Here is a 23,878-nt window from a genome sequence, read left to right as displayed (position 1 = left end):
ATTCTGAATTTTGGAGAGCCACAACCAATTGCACCATAATTTTTCTTAATCCTTCAATAGTTTCACATACTGAGCCAAAGATGGGATGACAAGAACTTCTCTGAAGACGTGATATTTAACATCACTACAAGTGAAGATAATCCAGAGGTGTGTTTAGATCTCAGCTCTGGCATTAACTACCTGGTGAATATTACTACCATCTCTTCCACAAACATCACTGTTTCAGTTACAGTAGCAGTTCAAACAAAGGGTAGGTTGTGTTTTGTATTCTATATGCTTATAGAATAACTTACTGTGCTGCATAGTTCACTGTTTTGAGTCTAGCACTCAGAATAACAGAGTGTCTCCTGGACTGTGTCATTCTTTATGCTGACTACACACATGTAGCCACCATCAGCACCCTCTGTTTCTGAAAGATGTTTTGCTTTCTGCTCCCTGTGGCCATTGAGTGCATAAGCAAACAGAGCAGTGGCAGTAAGTGCCCTTCAGAAAGATTTGTCAAACTTGCTTCTTCAGGATTTGTCTCCTGGCTGAGGCAGGATTGGTGCAGTGGCATTCCTGGCTACATGCTGGGAATTTCAGTCTGTGGTAGTGCTACTTACTGGTTTCCATTGCTTGCCTTGAAAACTGGTTCTCTGTCTGTGGGAGAATTCCCTGTTGCTGAGCTGTGCGGTACTAATCTTAAGTGATGTGAGCATTATAGATAATGTTCCTATGTTTAGCAGTGATGAGCAATATTCTGACAATTAATAGTTGTGGAAAAGGCATATTCCAGCAGCAGGCTTCTGTAGTAATTTGGTCGTGGAAACTTTTAAGCTTGCTTTCTGACATACTAATTCCAATGAGACAGACCTTGAGAAGCAGTTGCCCTTGCAATCCACAAATATGCATTTTTCTCATGTGCTGTTTCTTAAAGGGCATCAATTGCGACAAACAGTTCTCTGATAATTTTATTTCTGTCAGAAGCTCTGAAGCCCTGGACCTTTCTGTCATTTTAACCTCCCTAGGTCTGGACAAATAAATCCTGTCTTGATTTCCTGAATAGCGTGCTTACATTTTTCCAAAATACATTTTCTCTGAAAAAAGTTCATGTTTTATTAACTGTTTGTGTTCATTCAGAAATAAATATGATTCTACCTCCTTCTCAGAAGAGAATAAAAACAAAACCATTTTTTAAATTTTCAGGTACTCTAGTTCAATTAAGTTGAAGAAGGTGAAGTTTTGTAATAAGTTTCTCCCTTTTTTATTGTCTCTACAGTAAAGGAAGCTTTCAATAACGTATTAATTTTTAATGATACCTGCTTGAAATGGCGGAGAAATGTCAGGGGAACTGGTGTGGAAGACAGATACTCAGTAAGTGACAATCTGTATTTCGAATCCAGAAAACCAATTATATCAGTCACCTGTGTGAAACAAAACCCATGTAATTTTTCAAACATGCACTGCTAGCAGTGTTCCTCATTATAATAATGTCTGTCATAAAAACCCAGGGTGTAAGCTTGCATAGCAACCTTCAGGAAAGAAAGACACCACTATGCTCTTTTGTACAAGTCTCCTGTTTCTTGCTTGTTTTTTTCCCCCGTTGTACTCTTTTTTGTGTTCCCTATACTTTCAACTCTGTCATGTTCAGGCTTCAGCCAACTCTGTTCCAATTCTATGGAATCAGCCCACTCCACCTTGTGATGTGCCTTCAATCTTCCCTCCTCCCAGCAGGGCATTCTTGCATCAACTGTCTCTGCCAGGACTTGTGACCACCTGCTGTTGTCTCATATCTCCATGTGCTAAGAGGTGCTCCAAGACTATCTATAGGCATAGGATCTATTTAAAGGAAAATTAGCACATTATTAAAATACAGCAAGCATTTTAGTTTTCGTTAACAGAGGCCTTAATTTAATAACTTCGTTATAATTTGGGACATCAACAACAAAACAAACATGCATAAAATCCAACTGCAACAAACAAAAGAACCCCATAGGTCTGTAAATTTGTCTGGAAACATGTCTGTCTGTGGCAGATCCTGGAGGGTACTTTGCATTTTGACATTGGTCAGAATGACTAGATTTTGATTTGATCCCCAGGGTCAAACTGGAGAGGTGTTCTTGTGAGCTTACTTGTTTAACTCATCACTTTGTACCATGATGGCATACTACAATGAAAGTGCACTGTTACTGGAAGCCTATATGTTAGCAGGAAATCAAGACTTGAAGGAAACTATAGTACTAATAATGAAGAGGATAGACTAGGAGGAGAAGTGAAAGAATAGGACAATGTCAGAACTGATCAAGAGGGTCTGCCATTCCTGTCAAATTTTGGAAGCATTTGAATTTGAGTAACTGTCAGTGCCAACATTTTTGACACTCTGTGTGCAGTGATGGTTTCTTCTGCTGTTTCTTCTAATTTAGAGCATGAAATGACTGAATGAAAGTGATAATATTAAAACATTTCCATGCCATGATTGTTTCATTACAGTTTCATGTGCAAGGCCAGCGTTGGTATCAGAAGGAGTTCTCTCATGAAATGACCTTCAACCTTACCACACACAAGCAGGCTCCAGAAGTTTGTTTTGATTTGCAGCCAGGCACGAATTACTCTATTAATATTTCCATGGTAGCACTGAATTTTTCACTGCTCGTTTCCATGACAACACAAATCACAGGTAGGTCCTGCAGTTTATTTGCTGTATTTACAAAAGCACCCGTTGGGGGCAAGAAGCTGAAGTGAAACAACACTGTTGATCTCACTGCTGTGTACTGGATTGTCAAAGTTTCTCTTTCCATGCTCAAAATTTTTCATTGTTTTTTGTTTTCAAAGATTTCATAGAATTGACAGGTCAGCAGTAGAAGGGGGAGAGAAATGGGTGTGTGATGTTTTGAAGTGTCATTTTGGTGCAGGAGGGAAAAAATAATTTGATGGGTTAGACATGGGATTTGTATCTAGGCAAGCTGGCTTAAATTCCCTGCCCTGCTAGAAGCTCAGTCACTTTTTCAGTTCGAGTTCTCTCCACTGTGAAGTGGAGATACAGCACAACTGCACTTTGTATGAGTATTTGTGACAACAAATATCAGTAAAGTCTGCAAGGACCCAAAGTACAGAGGCCTCTGCAAGTACCTCAGGCAGACACCTTCATGTCTAATTGGTAGAGTGCAAAATATAAAAGGCATTTGAGCAAATATGGTTCTGTAGGGAGAGTCTTGGCTTCACTGTTTAGCAAGATATTTGTATCGCACTAAAAAGCTACAATTAGAAAAAAAAAAATCTGTCATTTTTTAGCCCGTTTTTTGTTCAAAGCAGTCTTGCACCATCCCTGTACTGTCAGACTTTCTGTATTAGGTTATTAGTGTTACACTGTGAAGCGCAGTGTTTGGTGCTGGTATCACTCTTCCCATTGGGGACACAAATCAGAATAGGTAAGAAATGTGAAAGCTGAGGGTCTGTAATGTTCAGCCACTAGATGGAACTGGTTCTCTTCTAACAGCTTATGAAGAACTGGGGATTTCTGGTGGTTTTGAAACTGATAGTATTACAGTATTTTTAACGGTAAATCTAGGGGTTTTAAGCTTCACAAAGGCAAAACATATATTGTTTCCTAAAGATGCTGTTTAGGATATACAATTACCTGGATTTATGTTAAATGACAGCAACCATTTCATAACTCCTTTTCAGGAGTTTGCTGGCTTTCACTTGAAAGTAGCAGCCATGAGTACATGTAGCTTTGTGAAAACTAATAAGCTGTCTCAGAATTTGGTTGACTGAAGTAATTTTTTAATACATACCCAAAGTAAAGGCATAGCTCTTTACTCTGTCATCCTGTGGTATTTCCTAAAGTCTGCAGGATTGCGTCAGGTCGCTTACTCAGCTGAGCTCTAGAGAACACTTTGCAGCAGGTGCTGTGTGAAGTGGTATTTGTGCCTTGGCAGCTGGCGTGTTTCCCTCTCTGCTGAGTTAGTGCTTAACAAATACCCCAGAAAAGGGCTTCGTGTAAAAGTTAGGTCATTTCCATTTTGAAGAAATCCTGTGACACAAGCCATTTTATATCTGGTAGTAGTTACTCTTTTCAATGAAAAATATAAGGTATGTGTTGCTCTGTCATTAGGAATCTTGAACTAAAATCTGCTATGCAAACACTCTATATTGTGTTGTGGTTTGTTGTTTGTTTGTTTTTTAATGGAAGCAAAAAAAAAAAATTCAGGTCTTATTGCAGTTGAAATTGAGTGAAAATTAAAAAGCCAAGAGTGATCACGCTCCAAAGCTCACTAAATAATTATAATCTAAATAAGATATTATTTTTGTTGCAATTTCAGCTTATCCAAGATGAAAAAGATACAGTTGAAGTAATTCTTCTGACAGTGTCTCTTTGACTTCTGTGCCTTATGTTTCAGGAATTGCATTATCTGTACAAGCAATTTAATTTTATAAAAAACTATTTCTACTTTTAGAGTGGCTGTATAATTTGCTTCTTCATTTGTCCAGTTATTTTGTGATCATGTATGTTGTTAAACCAGATAGTTGTGGTTTGGTGGTTGAAATTATCTCTGTTTTATCTGCCAGCTTAAGTCTGAAAAGTGTTTTCTGGCTCTGATTGTTTTCTGGCTACATAGTACTGTAGAAATGTGAGATACAGCTTAAGCCCAGAGGCTTCAAGGAATCTGAGACTTACGAAAGTGTTTTACTGTTACTGTACTGGAGGTGGCCTCATTTGTTGCCTAAGGTTTCATATTGCACCCTTTAACAAATGCACAGTCGGTTGGTCTGTTTGCCCAGTTATGGGCAAATTCAGATGTTGTATCTCCTTGACTGGCACATGCCTCCTGAATTTTGAGTTAGGGAAGCCTTAACAGTCAAGTTTCAAGTACTGTGAAGAGACATGTCCCAGATGGTTGGATGACTACTGCGTAACAGACTTAATTTCCTGACAACAGATAGTCATCCGTGTAAGTTCTTAAAGACTGTTTCAGAATACAATAAACATGTAAATCCTAGAGATAAGGCTGGGTCTTTTTTCAAAGAGGAAGATTTGTAAATGCATGTTAAGAAAGCTACTTCTATATTTTGAGTATCTATACCTCTCCTGAATGAGGATATATTATATCCATAGTCTTTCTAAAGAAAAAAACCTAAAACTTAGGATTTAGAAGCCTGCTTTTCTCCCTGACAAGTAGCATCCTTTAAAAATAGTTATGTGATGAGCACAAACTTGGTTTTGCCCGTCATCTTGTGGATGGTAAATACAGTCTAGCACATGCTTCATGGATCATTGAAATTCTGCTCCTTTCACACTTCCAGTAACAGGCATATTGCAAGGTCTTTTGTGTCTTCTTAGCTTACTTCAGACATGCTCTCAGCACATGTCTACTTGAGATAGGAAGTTGAGTCAGTTATGAAAAATTATTAGGCAATGATTATATTACAGTTGTAAAAAGATGGTAGCAACATTGTCTTTTAAGCAAGAAGGCCGTTCATATCAGTTTATAAGAAAGGAGTCTCTTGTGGGTATACTTTCTCATTCATTCTTTCTGTCCTACACATGGGTCTGTATCTTTCCATTTTTGAAGATCATTTATTAAGGCATGCTTAGACAAGGCATGGTTAATTTCATTATTTGTTTTCACATACAAATTCAAGAAGGCTGAATTTCTAACCATTTACAAGTGTTTGCAAAACAGAATAATAAAGAGCTAATGCTTTTGCTTTTGCTTCTAATGTCATAAATAAGAGTAATTTCTTCAGTTGAGCTACATAAAAATACTGTTGGTATTTGAATCTCTTTGCAAGTTTTGCTTTGGCATAGATTCTGTATGATGGATGCAACAAAATGGTGGTCTCTGGGAACTCCATGAATGCCTACTTATTTGCAGTGTCTGCCTATCATTTTTTAGTTTGGAGCAGAACATTGTGACCTAAGACATCGTAAGACAGAATTTTTTCTTGACACTAGGAACAGATATTTTGTGCCTGAATTACTGGATTACATTTCCTCTTGTAAAATAATTCATCTTAGAATCAATTATGATTTCTGATTACTCTTTCTACTCTCAATTATTAGCTTAGAATCAAGGTGTATTTTGAGTTGGTTCTATGCTTACTGTTTCCACATGCTGCCATTTCTACATACTTGTACACGCAATTTCCAGTGGGTTTGGGTAGCTTTGACCTCGAGCCTGTGTACGTCAAACAGTTGTAATATTTCCCATGTTTCTCAGCAGCTGTTCTTTTTGGTTTATTTCAGGGTTTCCCTGCAGGCCACATACTCTTGAATATGTATTGTCTCTCTCTTTGTATGAACACATAAGTCAGAAAGTAGACTCATAAACAGGGAGTCTAGAAAGTTACTTGAATTAGAAGAATGAGTTCCATCACATAATGACTATAATCTTCTAGAGCTCTGCACTTTTGTCTCAGTATGTGAAAATGTATGACATTACAGATCCGTTTGTGATGTCTAATTTGTTTGCCCACCCATGGATGTAGACACACACATGAAAGACACATTGTGTTTCTCTGTTGTATGATGGAAAAGGTTTACATTCATTCTTTCATAAAGGGACTGCTTTAAGATCTGAGAAGAAGAGCAAAAGACTAAACCTACTTCTTAGTGAGGAAATGAAAGATGGTTAGAGATGTGGTGCTCTGACAGCGTATCACGTACCTGCAGAGAGACAATCCATTACAGCGTGAAGCTTCAGATGTGTGTAAGCTTCAGCTTACAAATGTTGCAAAGAAGGGAGTTTCTGATTTGTCTAATGGGAAAAGGGGAGTGATTTTAAACCTGAACGTGATATATTTTTTTTTTAATGTACGTAGGAAATTAGCTGAGAATCCTGTAAACACTTTCATACACATGTTAATGCATGCACTTTTAATTTTCATGTAGACACTACTCAAATGCATGATATTTAATTTTATATGAACTCCACCTCCCTGTTATTTTTCTGGCCTCCTTAATATAAACAATTTTTTCATAAATATTTGTGAAGTCATGATCATTCTGATCACATCTATCAGTCTGTTTACAAAACGCTTAATATAGGTGGTACAGTTTATACTTTATAGCCAATGCTGTACATGCTGAACAGTCTGTGTGAACTGGGAGTTCTTTCATATTGCTTCAGGTAGTCCTTTAAGTAGTTATAGTGATGTATGTGCATCAGCCTTTTTGTTGTTCTCAACATGTTAGCGTAATTAGCATTAAGTAAAATAGATGAAATGCAAATGAGAAAAAAAACAATTCAAGTATAGGCTAAAATGGGGAGGAAGATAGATTGTAAGCTCTTTTTGCTATGAATTTATACATGAAAATATCACACGTACACTCTGCTAGTATTTCCATTTTTAAGATACAATCTTTAAAGATTTAAATAATTATTTTCTGTAGATGTGTTCTTGGTTTATTTAACCTACTTCCTTCTCTCCCTTCTTTAAGTAATGTCTTTCTCCGAGTTAAAAATTTATTCTTAGTTTTTATTAAAGCAATTAATCTGTAATATGTAAACCTAATTACTCTTCAGACAGTAATAAAAATGGTTAAAGAAGCTTTTTGATTGCATCAGTACCTCTACCTTAAAAAAAAAAAAATACAGCAGTGTTTATGACTTCCTTGTTTTAAAATGCAGTAAAAAAATTTTTGGACATAAAGCCCTCAAGTAACCATTGTTTGCAGGAAATGAAGATCACACAAATCGCATTATTTCAGGAGAGGGTTATATCAGTTAGAACTTGGCCTTAAGAGAATCTTTCATTTGACTTCCCTGAACTTGAGAAGAGTTACCGTCTGGTTTTGGACTCTGAGGTTCAATTCCATTATTCTATTTTTAAAGCTTTATGATTAGCACAAAATGGTGAAGGGATGCTGTAGAGAGGGTTATGCTGCCACCAAGCTAAAGTTTTTTCAGTAAGGCAGAAATCATTCAGTTTAACAGGTTTTAGTGCATATCCATATGTAGGGTGGGACAGAAATGGATTTGTGCATTCATTTTTGATCCGTCTGTGTATAGGAAACTTGGAACCTTTCTTGCCAGCATTATATGTGCAAAGGTAAGTAGCACAGTGTTGTCCCAGAGTTACAGCTTCAGAGCTTTACAAAGGATGAGATGACAGGAAAGGCTTTAAATATTCCTGTTATCACTACTGGCAAATGTCATAAAAGGGTCATGTTCCTTGCATTGCAACAGTTTGCCTCTGTGGTCCATAGTTATTGGCAAAAACAGGGCTTTAATACAAGAAGTAAACAGCATATTTCCAGGATTAAAGAAATAAATGCAGCTGTTCCATTGCAAAATGCTTTCATGATAAGTAATAGTAAAGTGCTTCCAATGTGACAGCTTTTTCTGAAGCGCGTGATTACAGTATAACACTGAGCGAGCGTTTGCTCCCGTGTTGAGGCATGTGTTGTTTGCAATCGTAGGCCCCTCCTAGCTGGTGTTTCTTTCCTACAGCCTGGCCTCGAGTTCAGAGGGAGACTGAGTGCATGGATTCTTATTGCAGAAAATGAGCCTCAGTATGCAATGTCCAAGTGTTAGTAACATAGCACTGCTATGACAGTGGAGTGCTTCGAGTGGGACTATCTCTGGATGCGCTTGCGTTTCTTGCTATGTTCTGTGTATTCCTGGTGCTGTAACACCAAAATGACCTAACCAAACAAAAAGCTACCCTGTCTCTGACAGGGGGAAGGCACTGCAAAACATTAAGGATTTGCTAGATACTAATCTTATTTCAATCCTAAACATTCATAGCTGGTTTCTTCACTGGTAGTTCACTCATAGCCTCGTTTTGAAGAGGACCTGGTGAAGGTCCAGAGCAATTCATTTGACTTGGTAAGCTTTCAGGATGATTTTTGCCAAGGTCAAGGTGGGGATTTTCTTGCTAGGGATGCTTGTATGGCCTCTTGTCTTTATTTTAGGCACTCTGTGCTTAAGTTGTTCCTTTTCCATGTTTCATCGATTTAAAGCAGAGATCATGTAGGCTTTCAAATTTTTTTTTCATAGGCTAAAAAGACAAGCTTTTGGTTCCCTGCTGAAAGACAATTTCTCCTTTGTTTGGATCTTTCTTGTAGCCATCCTGTGCACTGATTTCACTTAGCTCTGCTGGACTGGTGACTGGAACTTCAGACACTGAAATGATCACTCCTGGGCCTTCGGTACCTCTGGGGATACTATTCTAGAGTTACAGAAACCTTGTTTCACAGTCTTTTTGTTTTGTTTTTGTTTTCTGTTATGATTTTGGTGACTAACACTCATTCTGAGATGTACTCATATACTCTTCCAACTACTCAAAGGAGCTTACAACATATAGCAAAAAAAATCTTGTTAGTAGCCCCAGATGTATCACCTTGTACTTTCTAGTGGTGGATTTCATCCTGGTTCTGCAAAACAGCCACAAAGGTGATTCAGTTCTTGTGTAATGTCTCCATACTGCTTTTATTGTACACTAACACTGAGCAGCAAAATTCATCTGTACACACCTGGACTTTGCACCATGATTATTAACAAAATTCAACATATATGTGCAGCTGTCTGTATTCCAGCTGTTTTAAAAATACGTGCATCTCAGCAAGCAACGCCTGATGTGGCCTAAATGCAGCAAATTTGCATCAGTTTTGTTTGGTTTGTCTCCGTGGCACTGATTATTCTTTCTAACAGTGCTCTCTAGCCTTGGTTTTCTGTATATGAGCACTGCATTTTTTACTGCAGATATCATATCAGGAGCTTGGTAGACCAGTCTTCAAACTGCCAAGCCTGTAAATATCTCTGCTAGTTCTTTTGGACTTCTGGGGTAGGTAGTATCTGTGCTGCTCACTCTGCCCCATTGGTTGTACACACTGAAGTTCTTTTGCTTCTTCTTCAAGACTGATAGTAGTAGTTTCCATTACCACAGCACTGGTCTCTGTCAGCGTGCGGCTGTTGTCATTGCCATTGAAATTAGAGGCAGAAGTGTTTGTTCAGTTTTGGTGTTGATGCAAATTCCCACTAAAACAAATTGCAGCTCTGTACTCATATTTAAATCCAGTTTAAGGGGTGGATATTGCTAGCTGACTGTGAGCAGTAACTAAGGAAGTTGCCTTCTTGAAAGTGTTTTTTGCCTTAATTCTCCTTTATTCATTCTATTTTATTTCTTGCAGTGGGCTGTGTGATTGCAATTTCATCTTTTTCTTCTTGACCATTTCAGTTAGTTTAATAAATAATGCTGCTTCTTCCAACAAATCTTTCCTGTCTTGTTTCTCTGTGGTCTGTCACCATTTGGGGGCATAACTGTTTTCCCTAGCTGGCAGATAAACTTCAATACAGGGGTTTGAGTTGAGGTTGCCATGCCATCATGCTCTTATTTGTTTTATTTTAGTTTTTCTTGACCAGACTATGTTGCGTGCAGACTGTAACAGTCAGGAGTTTGAGGCTCAGTTGACAGAAGAAGTTTTTGGGGAAAAAATAGCTAGGGACCCTCATGCCTGAAGTATTTCTGAAAAGTCTCTGAAGCACTGGTGATTTTTTTACCTTTTAGATCCCCCTTTCCCAGATGTAGAATTTGTGGCAGTAAAAGGTTCTGCACCCTTGCTCAAACTTCGGAAAGCAGAAGATCGAAATGGACCGATCAGGTTTGTCTCTGCACTCTTCACCCTTTCAAGAAACATTCTGCAGCTTTATGTTACTTACATACTGGAATTTCTTCTGGGGGTTAGAATATTTGTATTAGAGATTAGAGAAAACTTAAACTGTAACTCCCAGTTTCTTGTCCCTTAGCAGAGTAATATTTGGCTTCAGATTGTTCCCTGCTTTCTGGAACAAAATTCTGGTTTGGATAATTCTGAGTTTTCGCTGTTGGTTTTGTTGTTTTTTCTTTTTTATTTTTTCCTTTGTCCACAGTGAAGCCACAGTAGGTTGTTATTGATGGATCCAAGCACAGCTCTAAGCAAGTAATTTTTCTTTTCCAACAAACTCATGCAGGCAGTACATTTTTTTTTATTAAGAGCCAGAGGCAGTGGTGAACCATGTCTGTATTTATGCATATTCTGAAATAGTGTTTTCATATTAGTGTATTACTACCAAAATGTACTTCTAGATAAAAAGGATTTACACCTTACTAAGTGCTATTTATGATAGAAGGAAACTGTAACTGTAACTCAACATTGCACAAAAGCAGAAAATATTTGAAAGCTAGTAATGTTTCAGGAATTGAGTTGTGTAATAGCACTAGTAATTACTCTTTCTATGGTTGGATACCACAGACTGAACATTGATTTGAGAGGTCTGAAGACAGATTTTATTAACTGTTTACAAATTCTATCTGTCCTTTCCTTCTTTAAACAGAAATGTCTTGTTTCTGGGAAATTATGAATTGTTTTAGAGACCAATGATGACGTTTTGTAGGTGAACTTAAGTGTTAGACGAGAGGAGCAAGAAATAGCCTGCAATAACTCAGTTTGCTCTTCTGAGCAACAGGAATGAACATGTGAAGTGAGTGTCCATTTGATGAGAAGAATCAGCTCTGAGCTGTGCATGCAGTGCTTCTGTTTCAAAATGCAGTGGAACACACCAATATTTTAGTGTAAGATGACTTCATATTGGGCATTGAGAATAAAAAGCAGTTAAGGGCTTACAAGTAGTAAAGACAATGTGAATTAATGATTGTCTGATGTATAGTACATTGAAATGAGGGCTAATGTTTACTTTTTTTTGTTTCACTCTAGTCTTTATCAAGTGATTGTCCTTCCTCTGGGTTTGCAAAGCACTTTTATTTGTGACTCCTTTGCTGCTGCAACTTTCTTTGGTAACACCACTGACGCTAAAGGATATGTGGCAGCTGAATTTCAGGCGAAGGATGTTGCTGATAACATGTCAATTGCTCTTGGAGACAGACATTACTACGGGAAGTTTTATAATGCTCCTTTAAAGCTGGGAGAAGAGTATTGTGTTGTTTTGAGAATAATAAGTGAGTGGAATAAGGTAATGGATGTTTTAAAACCTTTTCTTTATACCTGTCAAATGATATGTTGCTGGGAAAAAAAGAGGAAAATGTTCACTTTGTGTTAAATTTTTTATGATGTTGTAAGGATCTGTTAGTTGACAGAATTAGATTAGGTCTGAAGCTCTTTAAATAACTCTTCTCATTCTTTACAGATATTTGTGTCATTGTAATGTTAGAGCAACTTGGGATGCCAAAAGGCAAACAGTGGAAAAAACTGAAAATGAAGGGCCATCACTGCCCTCAGTAACTGAGGGTGTCTTTATCGGGCCAGGAGTTAATGAAAGAGATTGGTATGAGAGTATGAAAATTGCTCCTTAGCAATGAAATCTCAGCCATTTTTTAATTGAATGTTCTATAGTGAAGTATTCCAGTTCTCCAAATGACAAGGAAAAATACCTTCCCGGTAGCAACGAATCTCAACTCCAGCTCCCTTGGGAAAGCCTTTTGGGAAAAAAAGCATATTACTAGCATTATTTTTTGTAATTTTAAAGTAAATACGTATTTTAATTAAAAACAAAAATGCATCTCACCTGTTTAGTGCTCCAGTGTTTTGCCTCCCATTATGTTGTTATGCCAGTAGTTTTCTAGTCATTATCTATCTCAGGGGTCAACAGCTTGTAATTTTTTTATAACATAAGTCTCAGCAGTGGGGCCAGGTGGTAGATTTTTCATGTGCATACATTTCCTGAATGTCAAAAATAAAAACAGAACAAAGCAACCTATACTAAATTAAAACATGCTTAAACAGTGCCTCACCCTGCCACCCCAAAAATTAAAATAGAGTTTGGGGCTTTGTGTATACAGCACAAAGCAGGGAGGCATGCAAAAACTCATCTGTGAGTCACTTGTAAATAATCTTGAAAGCCTACACCCAAATCTCAATAAGTGAAAACAAGTTCTGTGAAGAAATACAACTCTGCTTCAGTCCAAAGTGAGTGAAGTAAAACAAGTACATGTAATAGCTGTTACTGGTATCTGCTGGTCTGTGCAGTGTATGTTTTTTGTGGCATCTACCTTAACAATAGTGTAAGAAGCTTTTATAGCGCAGATAAAGTCTTTTTCTGATCCTGATACAAATCTGTTGTCATAAATTTTTGATTGTGTGAGTGAATAAATAGGGAAATGACATTAGAAAGCATTCGGTTCATAAATAATGTTAAATTAGCCCAAATTATCCTGGAATTTGGACAACTGTAAATTTTAGAGAAATTTACTCTGTGGAGCACGATTTTTAATCACTCAAATGTAGACAAGTTTAGCCACTTCAGGCACTCCTAAATACATCCTTGAGCTCAGTTTATGTATTCTCGGGTTTTATGCACTGGTTTCCCTAGTTCTTTCCCTCTGGTATTTTCTGATGCTGAGGAACGTTTCCTATTGTTACTTGTGTTAAGGCTTTTCTTGCTCAGAACAGTGCAGATTGCTTATGCATCTCTGGCAGCTGTTTGTTAAACTGCTTCTAAATTACATTATTCTTTCTCTTTCATATAAATTATTTCCTGATGTTTCATCTTTAGCATTGAGAGATATATTTTCTAGGCCACTGATTTAATGGAATATTATTACTGTTGTTTGTAGAAGTTACTTTTTGCTTCCTTCCATTTAAATGCATCATCTTGATATACACATTTCTGTATGATTTTTGTTACTTGACGAAGTACACAAGGTTACATACAACATTTATAAATAACTGTAAGGATTGCAAATCCCAAACAACTTTGGTTCTCAGCTATTCTTTGAAGTGGAACTTAGACACGTGGCTCAGAACTACTGGTTTATCTTCAATGCTCATGCCTTTGTATTTTGTGTCATTGTTGGTATTAGGAAGGTAAAGAAATTCTGATTTATAAGTTGGGGGTTGTTCAGTTTTGAGAATTTCTGAAAATCTGATTACTTAGGTAACTGAATTTGGATTCAACAGTTAATACTTAAAAGACTGCTTAAAAAAAAACAAAAACAAAAACACCAAACTGTTCTTTAATTGGCCCTCAATTATTAACACACGTGAAATCAGCATTTCCGTAGTGTGTTTTACTTGTGAACACATTTGCACTTGAATACAGACACATATGAAATATAGGTCATAACCTCCTAACTCATGTTGCCTTTATTGTACTTTTATGTTCTGTCATCTTCCAGAGCCTCTTCTGGCTCCAGACCCCTTCATGCTGAGTGAGAATGGTGTGGTTTCTACAATACATGCTGCAAAATCATGCCTTGGTTGTGACTTTTTATTGCCATCATTCCTTAGTATAACTGACAATTTTTTTTTTTTTTTGTGGTAAGGGTGGGCAAATCACTTCAGATAAAATTGTGTAGACACAGTTGAGACAAGTAAGCTGTCCTGTTTCACTGAGAGCATGTACATTTATCTCCATCTCAGATTTGGAGGTCCTAAGATAGGTGTCTGCTGTGTGGTTTTTACTTTCAGTTTATTTTTCAAGGTAGAGGATTTAAAATGCATATTTCATTTGTACAGGATATTCAGATGTGTTAAAAGGCTGATCTGAGGAAATTGTTGAGGATGTAAATGAAAAACAGTTAGGAAGGTGGAGATACTGGAAATTACCATTTTCCATATTACTGAATTTGGCAGTTGGAGAATGGGGATGATGGAGACCAAGGGAGGATTTGGGAACAAACAAGAATTTACCGTCATTATCATGAAAACCTTACTTACGTGGAACAAATTGTCCAGCCTTGGAGGTGTCCTGCTCCATGAGGGATACTGCTAATTAAATAACTCAGACGCATCTGGTACCTATTTTAATCTCCAATTATTACTTTATGGATTCCATGCTGAGCAGAGAACCAAGGCTTATACTGAAAGGCAAGAACTAAAAAAGAAATGTTAGGAGTTTAGACTTATTTGACATTAATTTCTTTAGTACAACTTATTTGAGGTTAATTTATTTAGCATACATTTTGTTCAGTGTCAGCATCAGATTTTTTGGATCAAACAGTTTATGTATGCAACAGGAGTAAGAGCAGGCCTGTGAAAGGTGAAAATGACATACAGTCTTCTCAGGAAAAATGCTGTAAGATTTTTGAAAAATTTGAATCAAAATGACCCCCATTGTGAGAAGAGTCTGTTAAAACTAGCCTAATAAAAAATCAGATGAGAAATGTGTATATGCATGGCAAAAATGTTTTCTATTTTCTCCAGAAATCTTTTAAGTGTGTGTCTGTGGAAGGGGTTTCTATTTCCAGTTTAGCTACCTGTGAATATCCAGGTTGAAATATGGACTTTGAGATCAGTGGACATTGAAGTATTTGGAGGAGTAATTTCACTTATAACTATCTGGGAAGGTGCTAATTCATCAGAGGAAGGGGTTTATGATTTAGTACAAAGTGCAGATCAGTGCAATGCTGAGATTCCTGGGACCTCTGTAACTTCTCAGATATGCAGGAGATGACTGATTTCCTCCAAACTGCAGCGTGCCACAGGGGTAGCTATTTCAAGATGATGGCACTCACAACGTTGCCTCCAGAATCTGGCATTTGGTTGAGTTTTTAAATCCACCCCTTGTTCCTTTTTGTCCCTCTCCTAAGAGGATTTTCTTTGTCAGTGTTTTGGTTTTTTACATAACCAAAAATTTCTTATAAAAAATGAGTTTAAGAAACACTGAGAGTCCACAGTTCAGCATGCAGACACACAAAAGTAAGATTAGGCTTATAAATGTGCCTTTGTCCTTTCATGCCAATGCCTCAAAATGTAGCCTTTCATTTTATGGAAACATACTGTTACCAGAGCAACATAATACACATTTTGCCAAAACATGAAAAATACATGGGTATGTATTCTGTGAATGTCTGTGACAGTCATTTAGGAGGAAAGTACACAAAGAAGAAGTACAAAAATAGACTTCTCAGTAATTATACAATAGACAATAGAACTTAGAATAGAACTTCTTGTCTATGTATGAGCGTGAAGTGCTGGGGGGAAAAAGATGTGCAGGGGCCAAATCTTACTGTGAAAAACCCACAAACTTGTTAAACACATGCAAAGGCAGATTGCTAATAAACTTTTATTCAACTATTGTGAATGTTAACTACTATAAGTCTTCAACTCAAATTGCTAAAAATTACCAAGCAAGTTGTCATAACTGAAGATACCCTACATCTGATGTTTGAAAAAAATGCTATTAAGTACCATATTTTAACATGTATTCTAAATGGGGGTAGAGTTAATACATCATATTCATCCTTATCTTAGCATTTAATAAATTCTGAATTCTTATCCAAGCAGCTTCAAAGATCCTTTCATGTTACTTGCGTGCCTAGGTTGCAGAAAGAAAGAAAGAAAGAGTGATGATCTAAAAAACTAGAGCCAGTCTTTCATCAAAGCTCTGTCTCAAATCCTATCTTTATATTTTATAAGCTTTTCAGACAAGCCAGAGGCTGCTACCAGGGAAATAACTAACTCAATTTCCAGTAGTAATAAAATACATTATGTTGTGGATGGCTGCTCTTGCAGAGGGTGTTAACGTTAATAAATATATCTTATAAGAAACAGAGATTTTTATGTTTCCTTTTTCAGGTGAAAACACAGTCCTGTGCTGTTTGGGCACAAATTAAAAGTAAGTCAATTTTTCCTTCAATGAGACAACAGAAGTTTTGTGGCTTTGCTTGACAGCATAAATTGATAATTGCTGTGGCTGTTTCCTCATTTGCCATTAACGATTGGTTGACTTTGAGGGCTGGAAAGGTAAGAGGCAGAAAAGTTGCCTTGCTCTTTGATATTCCGTTCTAATTGATTCAGTAATCCATTCTAAAGTGGATTCTCTGGTTTATCCCTCGTTTTCAGTATTACTCTTTCTATGCATCACTTCTAAATCTTTACAGCAATTTTTGTGCACAAAGGGTCTGTAGCATAGAAGATGTGAAATTTTAGAAGCCTGTTTTAAGATAGTTCTGTATTGATAAAAAGATATTTTTGTAAAACAAAAGATAATTTCTATGTTTTAGAAGCCACATGATTTATTTTGGTATGTTTGGCTGGTCCTCAGAGAATTAAGTCCTTTTATGAACTAAAGACAATAAAAGACACTGTGCAAAAATGAAAAATATGGCTAATTTTTGTTCTTGGAAGTACAGTTTCTTAAAAGTATACTTCCATAACTGTAAAAGCCAATTTATTTCTCAGCATGGTTTTATCCTTGTTTTTCTTTTTGACTATAAAATGTTGCCTGTGAATGAGTTTACCTCAGAGGAGTTTGGAATCCACTAGACATCCGGTTTCCATCCTTTCCACCATGGTAGAAAGTACTCTCTTCACCAACTTCATCACGTTTCAGCAAAATGCAGACATTCATTTCTCCTGACAAAGTGGAACCACTGGAGTCCCCTGCAAACTCTAAATTCTGCCTTTGAGTTGAAAGGCTCACAAATTGGAGTTAGAAAATGCAGTGACTCTGGAAACAGTACTTTTGAATGATAATAAATCATGTGGTGCCTGGAGCACCTGAAGTGCATCTCCTCTACTGTTCACAAAACCCTTGCGTGACTGTTGCTATTACTGATCTTCTGGTGACAGCTGTATGTTTACTTCTAGGTTGCATTTTGTTGTTTACTCATGTGACGTGTTTCATTCACTGCCACATTTAGAATAACTAATTTGGGCAGTTTGTGTTTGTGGATGCTCAGCTTAATATCAAGGATTCCCTAGCAATGAGAGCTCCATTGCTAGAGCTGTACAGGCAAGAGCTGTAAAATAACTCTGGAAAGACAGAAAACTGTCCTCTTCTGAATTTGCCATTTATGAGCTTACAGAGCATCATCAGAGACTGTCTTACACATCAGTGGATTTTGGTCTTGGGATTAAAAGAATGGGCATGGGAAGATGGGAGTAGGACAGGTCAGGCTTTGACTTTCTGTTGTAAATCTGTCTACCTTCATATTGAATGGACTTCCAGCCAAGTGTCATCCATGGTCTGATGTACTTGTGCAGCTAAGAGTATTTTTGGCTCACCAAACGCTTTGAGGAGTGTTTCTTAATTCAACTTGTGTGGAAGACAAATCTGTAAATTAAATCTAAAGTAAACTGGCCTGTTTCACATGCTGTCTAGACAAAGATACACATTGCATGATAAATCGTTGCCATAAAAAGTGGTAGAAAGCTGTTAAAAGCACACTTCCTTCTGTCACAAGTAAGTAGAAGGAATTCTGAGTGTGTTAAATATACTCTATGATTTATAGGGAAGACAGTTCTGTCACTTCTATGGAGGGCTCTCATCTGGTCTACAGATGCATAACTTGCTTACGGAAACCGGTGTTACAGTGACATAAGGACAGACACAACTTTAACCAAAACTTAACATTCTTGTAGATTGAACAGATTTTCCTTGTAGAGTCCCTGTCTGAAACTCTTTTTTTTTGCCAGACCCACAGCAGGTTTACAGGTGAGAGGTGCTGCACAGATATGAGTGGTGCTTCACCAAGCAGTATCATGCAAAGATTGTAAACTGCCCAGGATCTTTTTATAACTTTGTATGATTTTTTGTGCTTCAGATCAATTGTCGAAGGTGTTTTGGGTGAGTGCCCAGCCTGCTTTGTGCCGGTGCATTCAGATGAGCCAAAAAAGGGTTCAGTTTAAGTAAAAGAAGTAGCTTTTCTGATGTTTGGGCACTTGGATTCTCATCATGGACATACACAGTATTTTTACTGAATAAGTGCCGTTTTTACAAACATAAAAATTTTTGCTAAAACATTAAATACTAACGCTTGCAATATTTGAGAGCCAGCAGAGTTGCAGAATGTTGCAGGAAGAAGATGTGGCATCTTAGATGCCTGTGGGAAATCCACTAAGAAATACAGGGTATTTAAAAAGATGGACCCCAATATGCTGCTTTGAAACTGGGTCCATCTTTTAAAACACCATTTAGGTAACCTTTGACTAATGCTGAAGATGTGATGAAGGTGGTGGGAAGCAATTGAGTTTCTATTTTCTCAGATTATCTTCATCAGTAGTTCTCAGTAATTCTGGTTTTGACAGCAAATCACTGTAAGCCTTCTGTTCTGTCCCTGGGTGGGTTTCGGTATTATGGGCCTGGGTAAGGCTGTAATTGCCAGGCTTATGTCTATTCTGTCACTTGGGAAGGGAGGGAAAAAAAAAAAAAAAGAATGGGGAAGAACAGTCATGCCCAGATCATAAAAAAAATTGAAGGAGATGCATCAAGCCATTTAATAAAGCACTAGGATTTTCTGGCACCAGAGATGAGCTTGGCATATGATTTAGAGTGAAATTGCCAGAAATGTTGACATTGAGTATCTGAATTAAAAAAAAAAAAAAAGGCAGGGTACTGAAGAATGGAGAAGTATAATAATTTTTGAGATATACACCATATAATTTTCCTCAATTGGACAGTATCTACTAGATAATAAGTTCCATTACTACTTGACTGAGCAGTAAGTCCAGCATCTGAGTTTTGTTACAGAATTTTAGCTTTGAGCAGACTTAATTGGTCAGTCACCAGACTGAAGCTATACTATTTGATGTTCATTCATTTGAATTGTTTGATATTTTATTTCAGACTTATCACCCACTCTGCAATACATGACTGCTGTTGGATTAGGGTCAGTTGCTGCTGTCTGCCTTATACTGTTCCTGTCATTCTCAGCAGCACGGTATGTATCATTATTAACTCCACTTTTGCAGTCCTCCAGTACAAAGCTTATGTATCTTTTCAGATAGTTCTTTTTTTGCCAGCCTGCTTGGTTTAGGCCTCTTAGGTGGTTAGAAACTATTATCAAGAGTTCCTTCAGTGACCATTAATGCTGTCCATTCCTTGAACTGATGCCCTCTATGTCTATGCAATCACTGGCAAAACATCTGAAAGGTATGGGGCTCATCTTAATAAAGGAAGGATTCTAACAGTAAGTAGCACCAGGAATTTAGTTCAAAGGTGTTTTGATTTAATGATAACTAAATAAAGTTTATATGCTGTGCTACTCTAAAAGTGAAGTAATATCAACAGAAACATTGATGTACTTTTCTTATGTGAGGAACCAATTCCTAACTTCATTCAAAAGGTCTAGAAGGATTGTTTTTCAGTAGCAGTTGATCCTTAGATAAAGGCCACAACAAAAAAGTGTTAGAATTTTGTAAGAAATTGATTTCTTTCTGTTTCATGATCCATCATGCAGGGGCAGCAACTTTTTAACTGTCCTCCTTTCAAAGGTACAACAAATGTGTGCCTTTAAATAATTGTGAGTGTCTGTGCGTGTGTAAAATCAGACTAAAAAATATGTCTTTGTTGTTGTTTTAAAATGTTTATCTCTAAGAGTAGTCTTGTGACTTGTGTCCCTGGAATGGCTGGGAACCTCCAGCTGGGGGTCTGTGAGTCAAGCATTTATCTTTTAAGGTGCTTGTTTGGCATTCAGAAATAGAAGGAGCTAGTCTTTTACAGGGCTGGAGAAATTAGGATTATTTGTAGTTGTCTAAATTTCAAATTTGTTCTTACAATCTAAATTCCAGATTAAAGATTCCACGGTGTCTTTCTTTAAGTAATTAGAGAAAGGGATCTCTTGGTTCCCTTGGCAATAGGATGCAGTGGTAAACTTGATCATGCAGTCTTGATTGTTTTGAAAAACATTGTCGTAGTCAGCTTCGATGTTTGAGGCAGAAGGGGCTGTAACTGTCTCAGTATCAGAAGTAGCACTCCTGGCAGTGGGATTGTTGCAGGAAGAAGGGCATCCCTGGGCTGCCACAGTGTGAAAGGCTTCTCCATTATTTCAGTTTCTCTGGTGGAAATGTGACAGGAGGATATGAATACTTTTTAAAACTGTGTCGAATCAATTAGCATAATGGTGATAGGAAAGCTGTTTAAGATAATAGGCAGTACTGGAAGAATCATGTGTGAATATGAACCAGTTGTGAATGAGTGTAGAGATTAGATCCTGAACTTCCATTTCAGTCTTCTTTTAAAAGGAGTGAGACAGAATCCTTGGCAGGAATTAAAGCTGCCCCATCCCAGTAGGAGACAGAAAAGGGAAAACCCATATGTCACTTGTGATAAGACCCATCACAGTGCTCACAAGAGGTAGCTGTAATATTCATTAATAACAAATACTCTTTTAGTTTTAAATAATCGTCAGTTTAATGCATTTCTAAGTAAGAATGTATTTTGAAAAAACATGTGAAATCAGCCTTCTGCCCTGTACAGTTGTAAAGCCATGGTGCTGTTTTAGGCACTGTGCTCCAAGAAAGATGCAGCTCATGAGGAAAAAGGGACAAAGGAACTTGACAAGAGAGACATGAAATCTGGCTGATCCAATTGCGAGTAAGGTTAATCTACTAGTGTGTTCCTTAGCCTGGAGGAGAATAAACTGTGAAGCATGATATACAAATACGCAGAGAGCCATTATAGGAAGACAGACTTCTTCCTGTCCATAGTGCCCATGGTACATGGGCCATCCACGGGCAGCATACCCCTGTGCTTCTGAACAGTAGGAAAGGGAGGCATGGGAACAGATTTCAGCAAATGCTGTAAAACCATGGCTTCTGGGCGGTCTGCAAGAGCAGGTTAAACTTTTGTCAGGAATGACACAGCTACAGCTGATCCTGCCATGGTGTGGGGTGAATGGTGTTAGATTATTTCTTGGGGTCTCTGTAAGGTTTCCTGTTCTGCAGCTTCTGTCACAAAGAACCACTGTATTCAAGTGCTCACCAGCTTGCCACATGTCTGCTTCCTCAAATGTCATGTTACTGTAGTGGGACAGATTGTGAATTCCCCCTTGCTTGGTTGCTGACAGCAGCTTTAACTGTTCCTCAGTTAGTAAAAGTCTGACACTGGATTCACAAAACACACAGCCTGACTGACTGCTGATCTCCTTAGATATTGTAAAGTTTTTTTCATTTCAAAAATGCATTAGCCCACAGTTGTTATTATTAAGGTGCCTTGTCACACATTGACCTGGCTTCATTCCTTCTAATCCTTTGCTTCACTTAATATATGATGCCCATTCAGATGCATAAGGACAGTGTCAGAACTTCAGCTTTCTGAAGATCTGCATTGGGCACAAGTGTTGTCAATGCCAAGGTTTACATAGGCCAGGTAGTCATCAGACCCTGTGGGAATGCTTCCTACCCCTCTTGCACTGGCTACAATCTTCAGAATTTATATCAGCACCTCAAGTCTTCAAAAAACTTTAGAAGCTCAGTCATTTATTCTATCACATGTATGATGCATGTTCTCTGTCAGGTTCACACTTGAATCTTAACTGGTTTTTCAATTATTTTTTTAACTGGATTTTTTTCTTTTCACAGCTCTTATCTCCACAGCACAGTGCACTCCCCACCTGCAGCTTTAGCCTGCGAGGCTGTACATCTATCTGCTACAATGGACGTGGCACAAACAGGGATTATATCGTCATTCACAGAGACTGAAAATGTCTCTCTTCTCTGATGTGTTATCCTCTGAAGTCAGCATAGACTTTTCTTACCAAAGCCAGCATCTATTGGTTACGGATGTATCTGCACGACACATATGTAGCATGGGCAACTGGAACGTGTTTGTTACTGGGAGTTGTTTCCCCTTGTTTCCCAATGGTGTAATATGTAAAGGAGAACTTTCCTTAACAAATAGGTTTGTGTTAGAGACATTAACATGTGTCCTTTGTGTTGGCCACTGACTTTCAGCTAGTCCAGCCACGTGAATGCCTGATGATGAATGTCTGTATTTTACTTTATTACACGAATAATCCCCTGATTCAGTTGAGACTGTCTGAGGATGAACTGCTACTTTAGATACCTTTAGACAGATAAACTGGCCCATTATGAGAGAAAATGCACATCAACCCTTATATCAGATAAAGTGGTTATTGTACTTCCTCAGTATCAAAGTCAAACACTTTAATCAGTCATGGATAATGGTACTTCAGGAACAAGTACAGAGTTGTTAGCCATGAAATTGTCAGATTTAAATAGTGTCAGCAACAGATGTGTTCCAGAGATATTGCAGTCATTGCTCGTAGCAATTAGCAGTAATTGCAAATAATATACCAATCTATAAAACTGCAGGTTTTTTTGCCAAAAAGCTGAGCAGTTTTAATGGCATGTGAAACTAATTGAAATAAGGAACTATCTCTGTTAAGTGCAGTTTTGCTAATTTCTGTTCTATAATTACAGCTGAGTAAAGCCATTAAATCATTGTCTGGTTAATAAGCTGGTGTGTAACATCTGGTTAGAGTCAATAAAGTACAATTAATCAATTTCTTATGGCATATTCTCAGTTAATATTTTTCTTCTGTAAGAAAGAATCACGTGTCTTTGATTGGTTCCACTCCTGCTCAGAAGTTGCTTTGAGATATACTAACAAAATAATTTTCTGTTAACTGTTGAAATAAAGAAAAAGTTGGGTTTTTTTTACTCAGTTTGGTAATTTTTTCCAAGTTACGTTTTGCGGTTTAGCACTTTGAATATATTATGCACCTTCTTGGAATTTTAAATGTTTCTGATTCCTGCTGGCTTTATACTTTTAGATGTTCTGTCTCTCTAGGTGGTGTAAGTCCTTTTTTTGTATTTAAAAAGGGTATTTTAAAGTGTAACAGCAGACTTCATTGTTGGTAGCAGAGAAGAATTGCAGTCAAAGTTACGTGAGAGAGTTTTTAACTGCTGCACCTACCTGGGGTGCCTTTTTCAGATCTGAGCAGATACCATTTCTGTTACCCAGCATTTCCACTGCTCACTAAATCTGCCCTTCAAGTTAAGTTTTCAGTAGTTAGTAGCTGAGTAAGAACTCCTTGGTCTACATTAGTGATTAAGAGCTGGTAACGTTTTCCTTTGCTGGTGAAAGAACAACTTAACTGTTCATGCTGGGTTACTGTTACTTGATTTTTTCTGCTGTGGAACGCATTCTCACACATTCTGCTTGTAATTCCCTTTCTCAATGGAACAGGTTGCCAAGGTTTGGCACAGCAGTAT

General features: G+C 37.5%; 1 protein-coding gene across 4 annotated transcripts in view; it reads left to right on the top strand.

Annotated features, from left to right (window-relative positions):
* The window catches only part of SUSD1 (sushi domain containing 1), a 44,789-nt gene extending 21,466 nt beyond the window's left edge, over positions 1 to 23,323 (top strand). For 3 of the 4 annotated variants that reach the window (XM_065046367.1, XM_065046363.1, XM_065046365.1), the window contains exons 8-15: positions 61 to 250; positions 1,259 to 1,353; positions 2,470 to 2,656; positions 10,492 to 10,585; positions 11,678 to 11,933; positions 16,496 to 16,535; positions 19,488 to 19,581; positions 22,223 to 23,323. In XM_065046367.1, the coding sequence (XP_064902439.1) occupies positions 61 to 250; positions 1,259 to 1,353; positions 2,470 to 2,656; positions 10,492 to 10,585; positions 11,678 to 11,933; positions 16,496 to 16,535; positions 19,488 to 19,581; positions 22,223 to 22,361 (1,095 nt within the window). In that variant the 3' untranslated portion in view covers positions 22,362 to 23,323. The remainder of the gene's footprint in view (positions 1 to 60; positions 251 to 1,258; positions 1,354 to 2,469; positions 2,657 to 10,491; positions 10,586 to 11,677; positions 11,934 to 16,495; positions 16,536 to 19,487; positions 19,582 to 22,222) is intronic. The other variant, XM_065046366.1, reaches the window with a different exon arrangement.
* The last annotated feature ends 555 nt before the right edge of the window (positions 23,324 to 23,878 follow it).

This window comes from Columba livia, chromosome Z (assembly GCF_036013475.1).
Source record: "Columba livia isolate bColLiv1 breed racing homer chromosome Z, bColLiv1.pat.W.v2, whole genome shotgun sequence".
Lineage (NCBI taxonomy): Eukaryota > Metazoa > Chordata > Aves > Columbiformes > Columbidae > Columba > Columba livia.
Note: the sequence above shows the minus strand (reverse complement) of the source record. Positions and strands in the feature narration are given on the sequence as shown.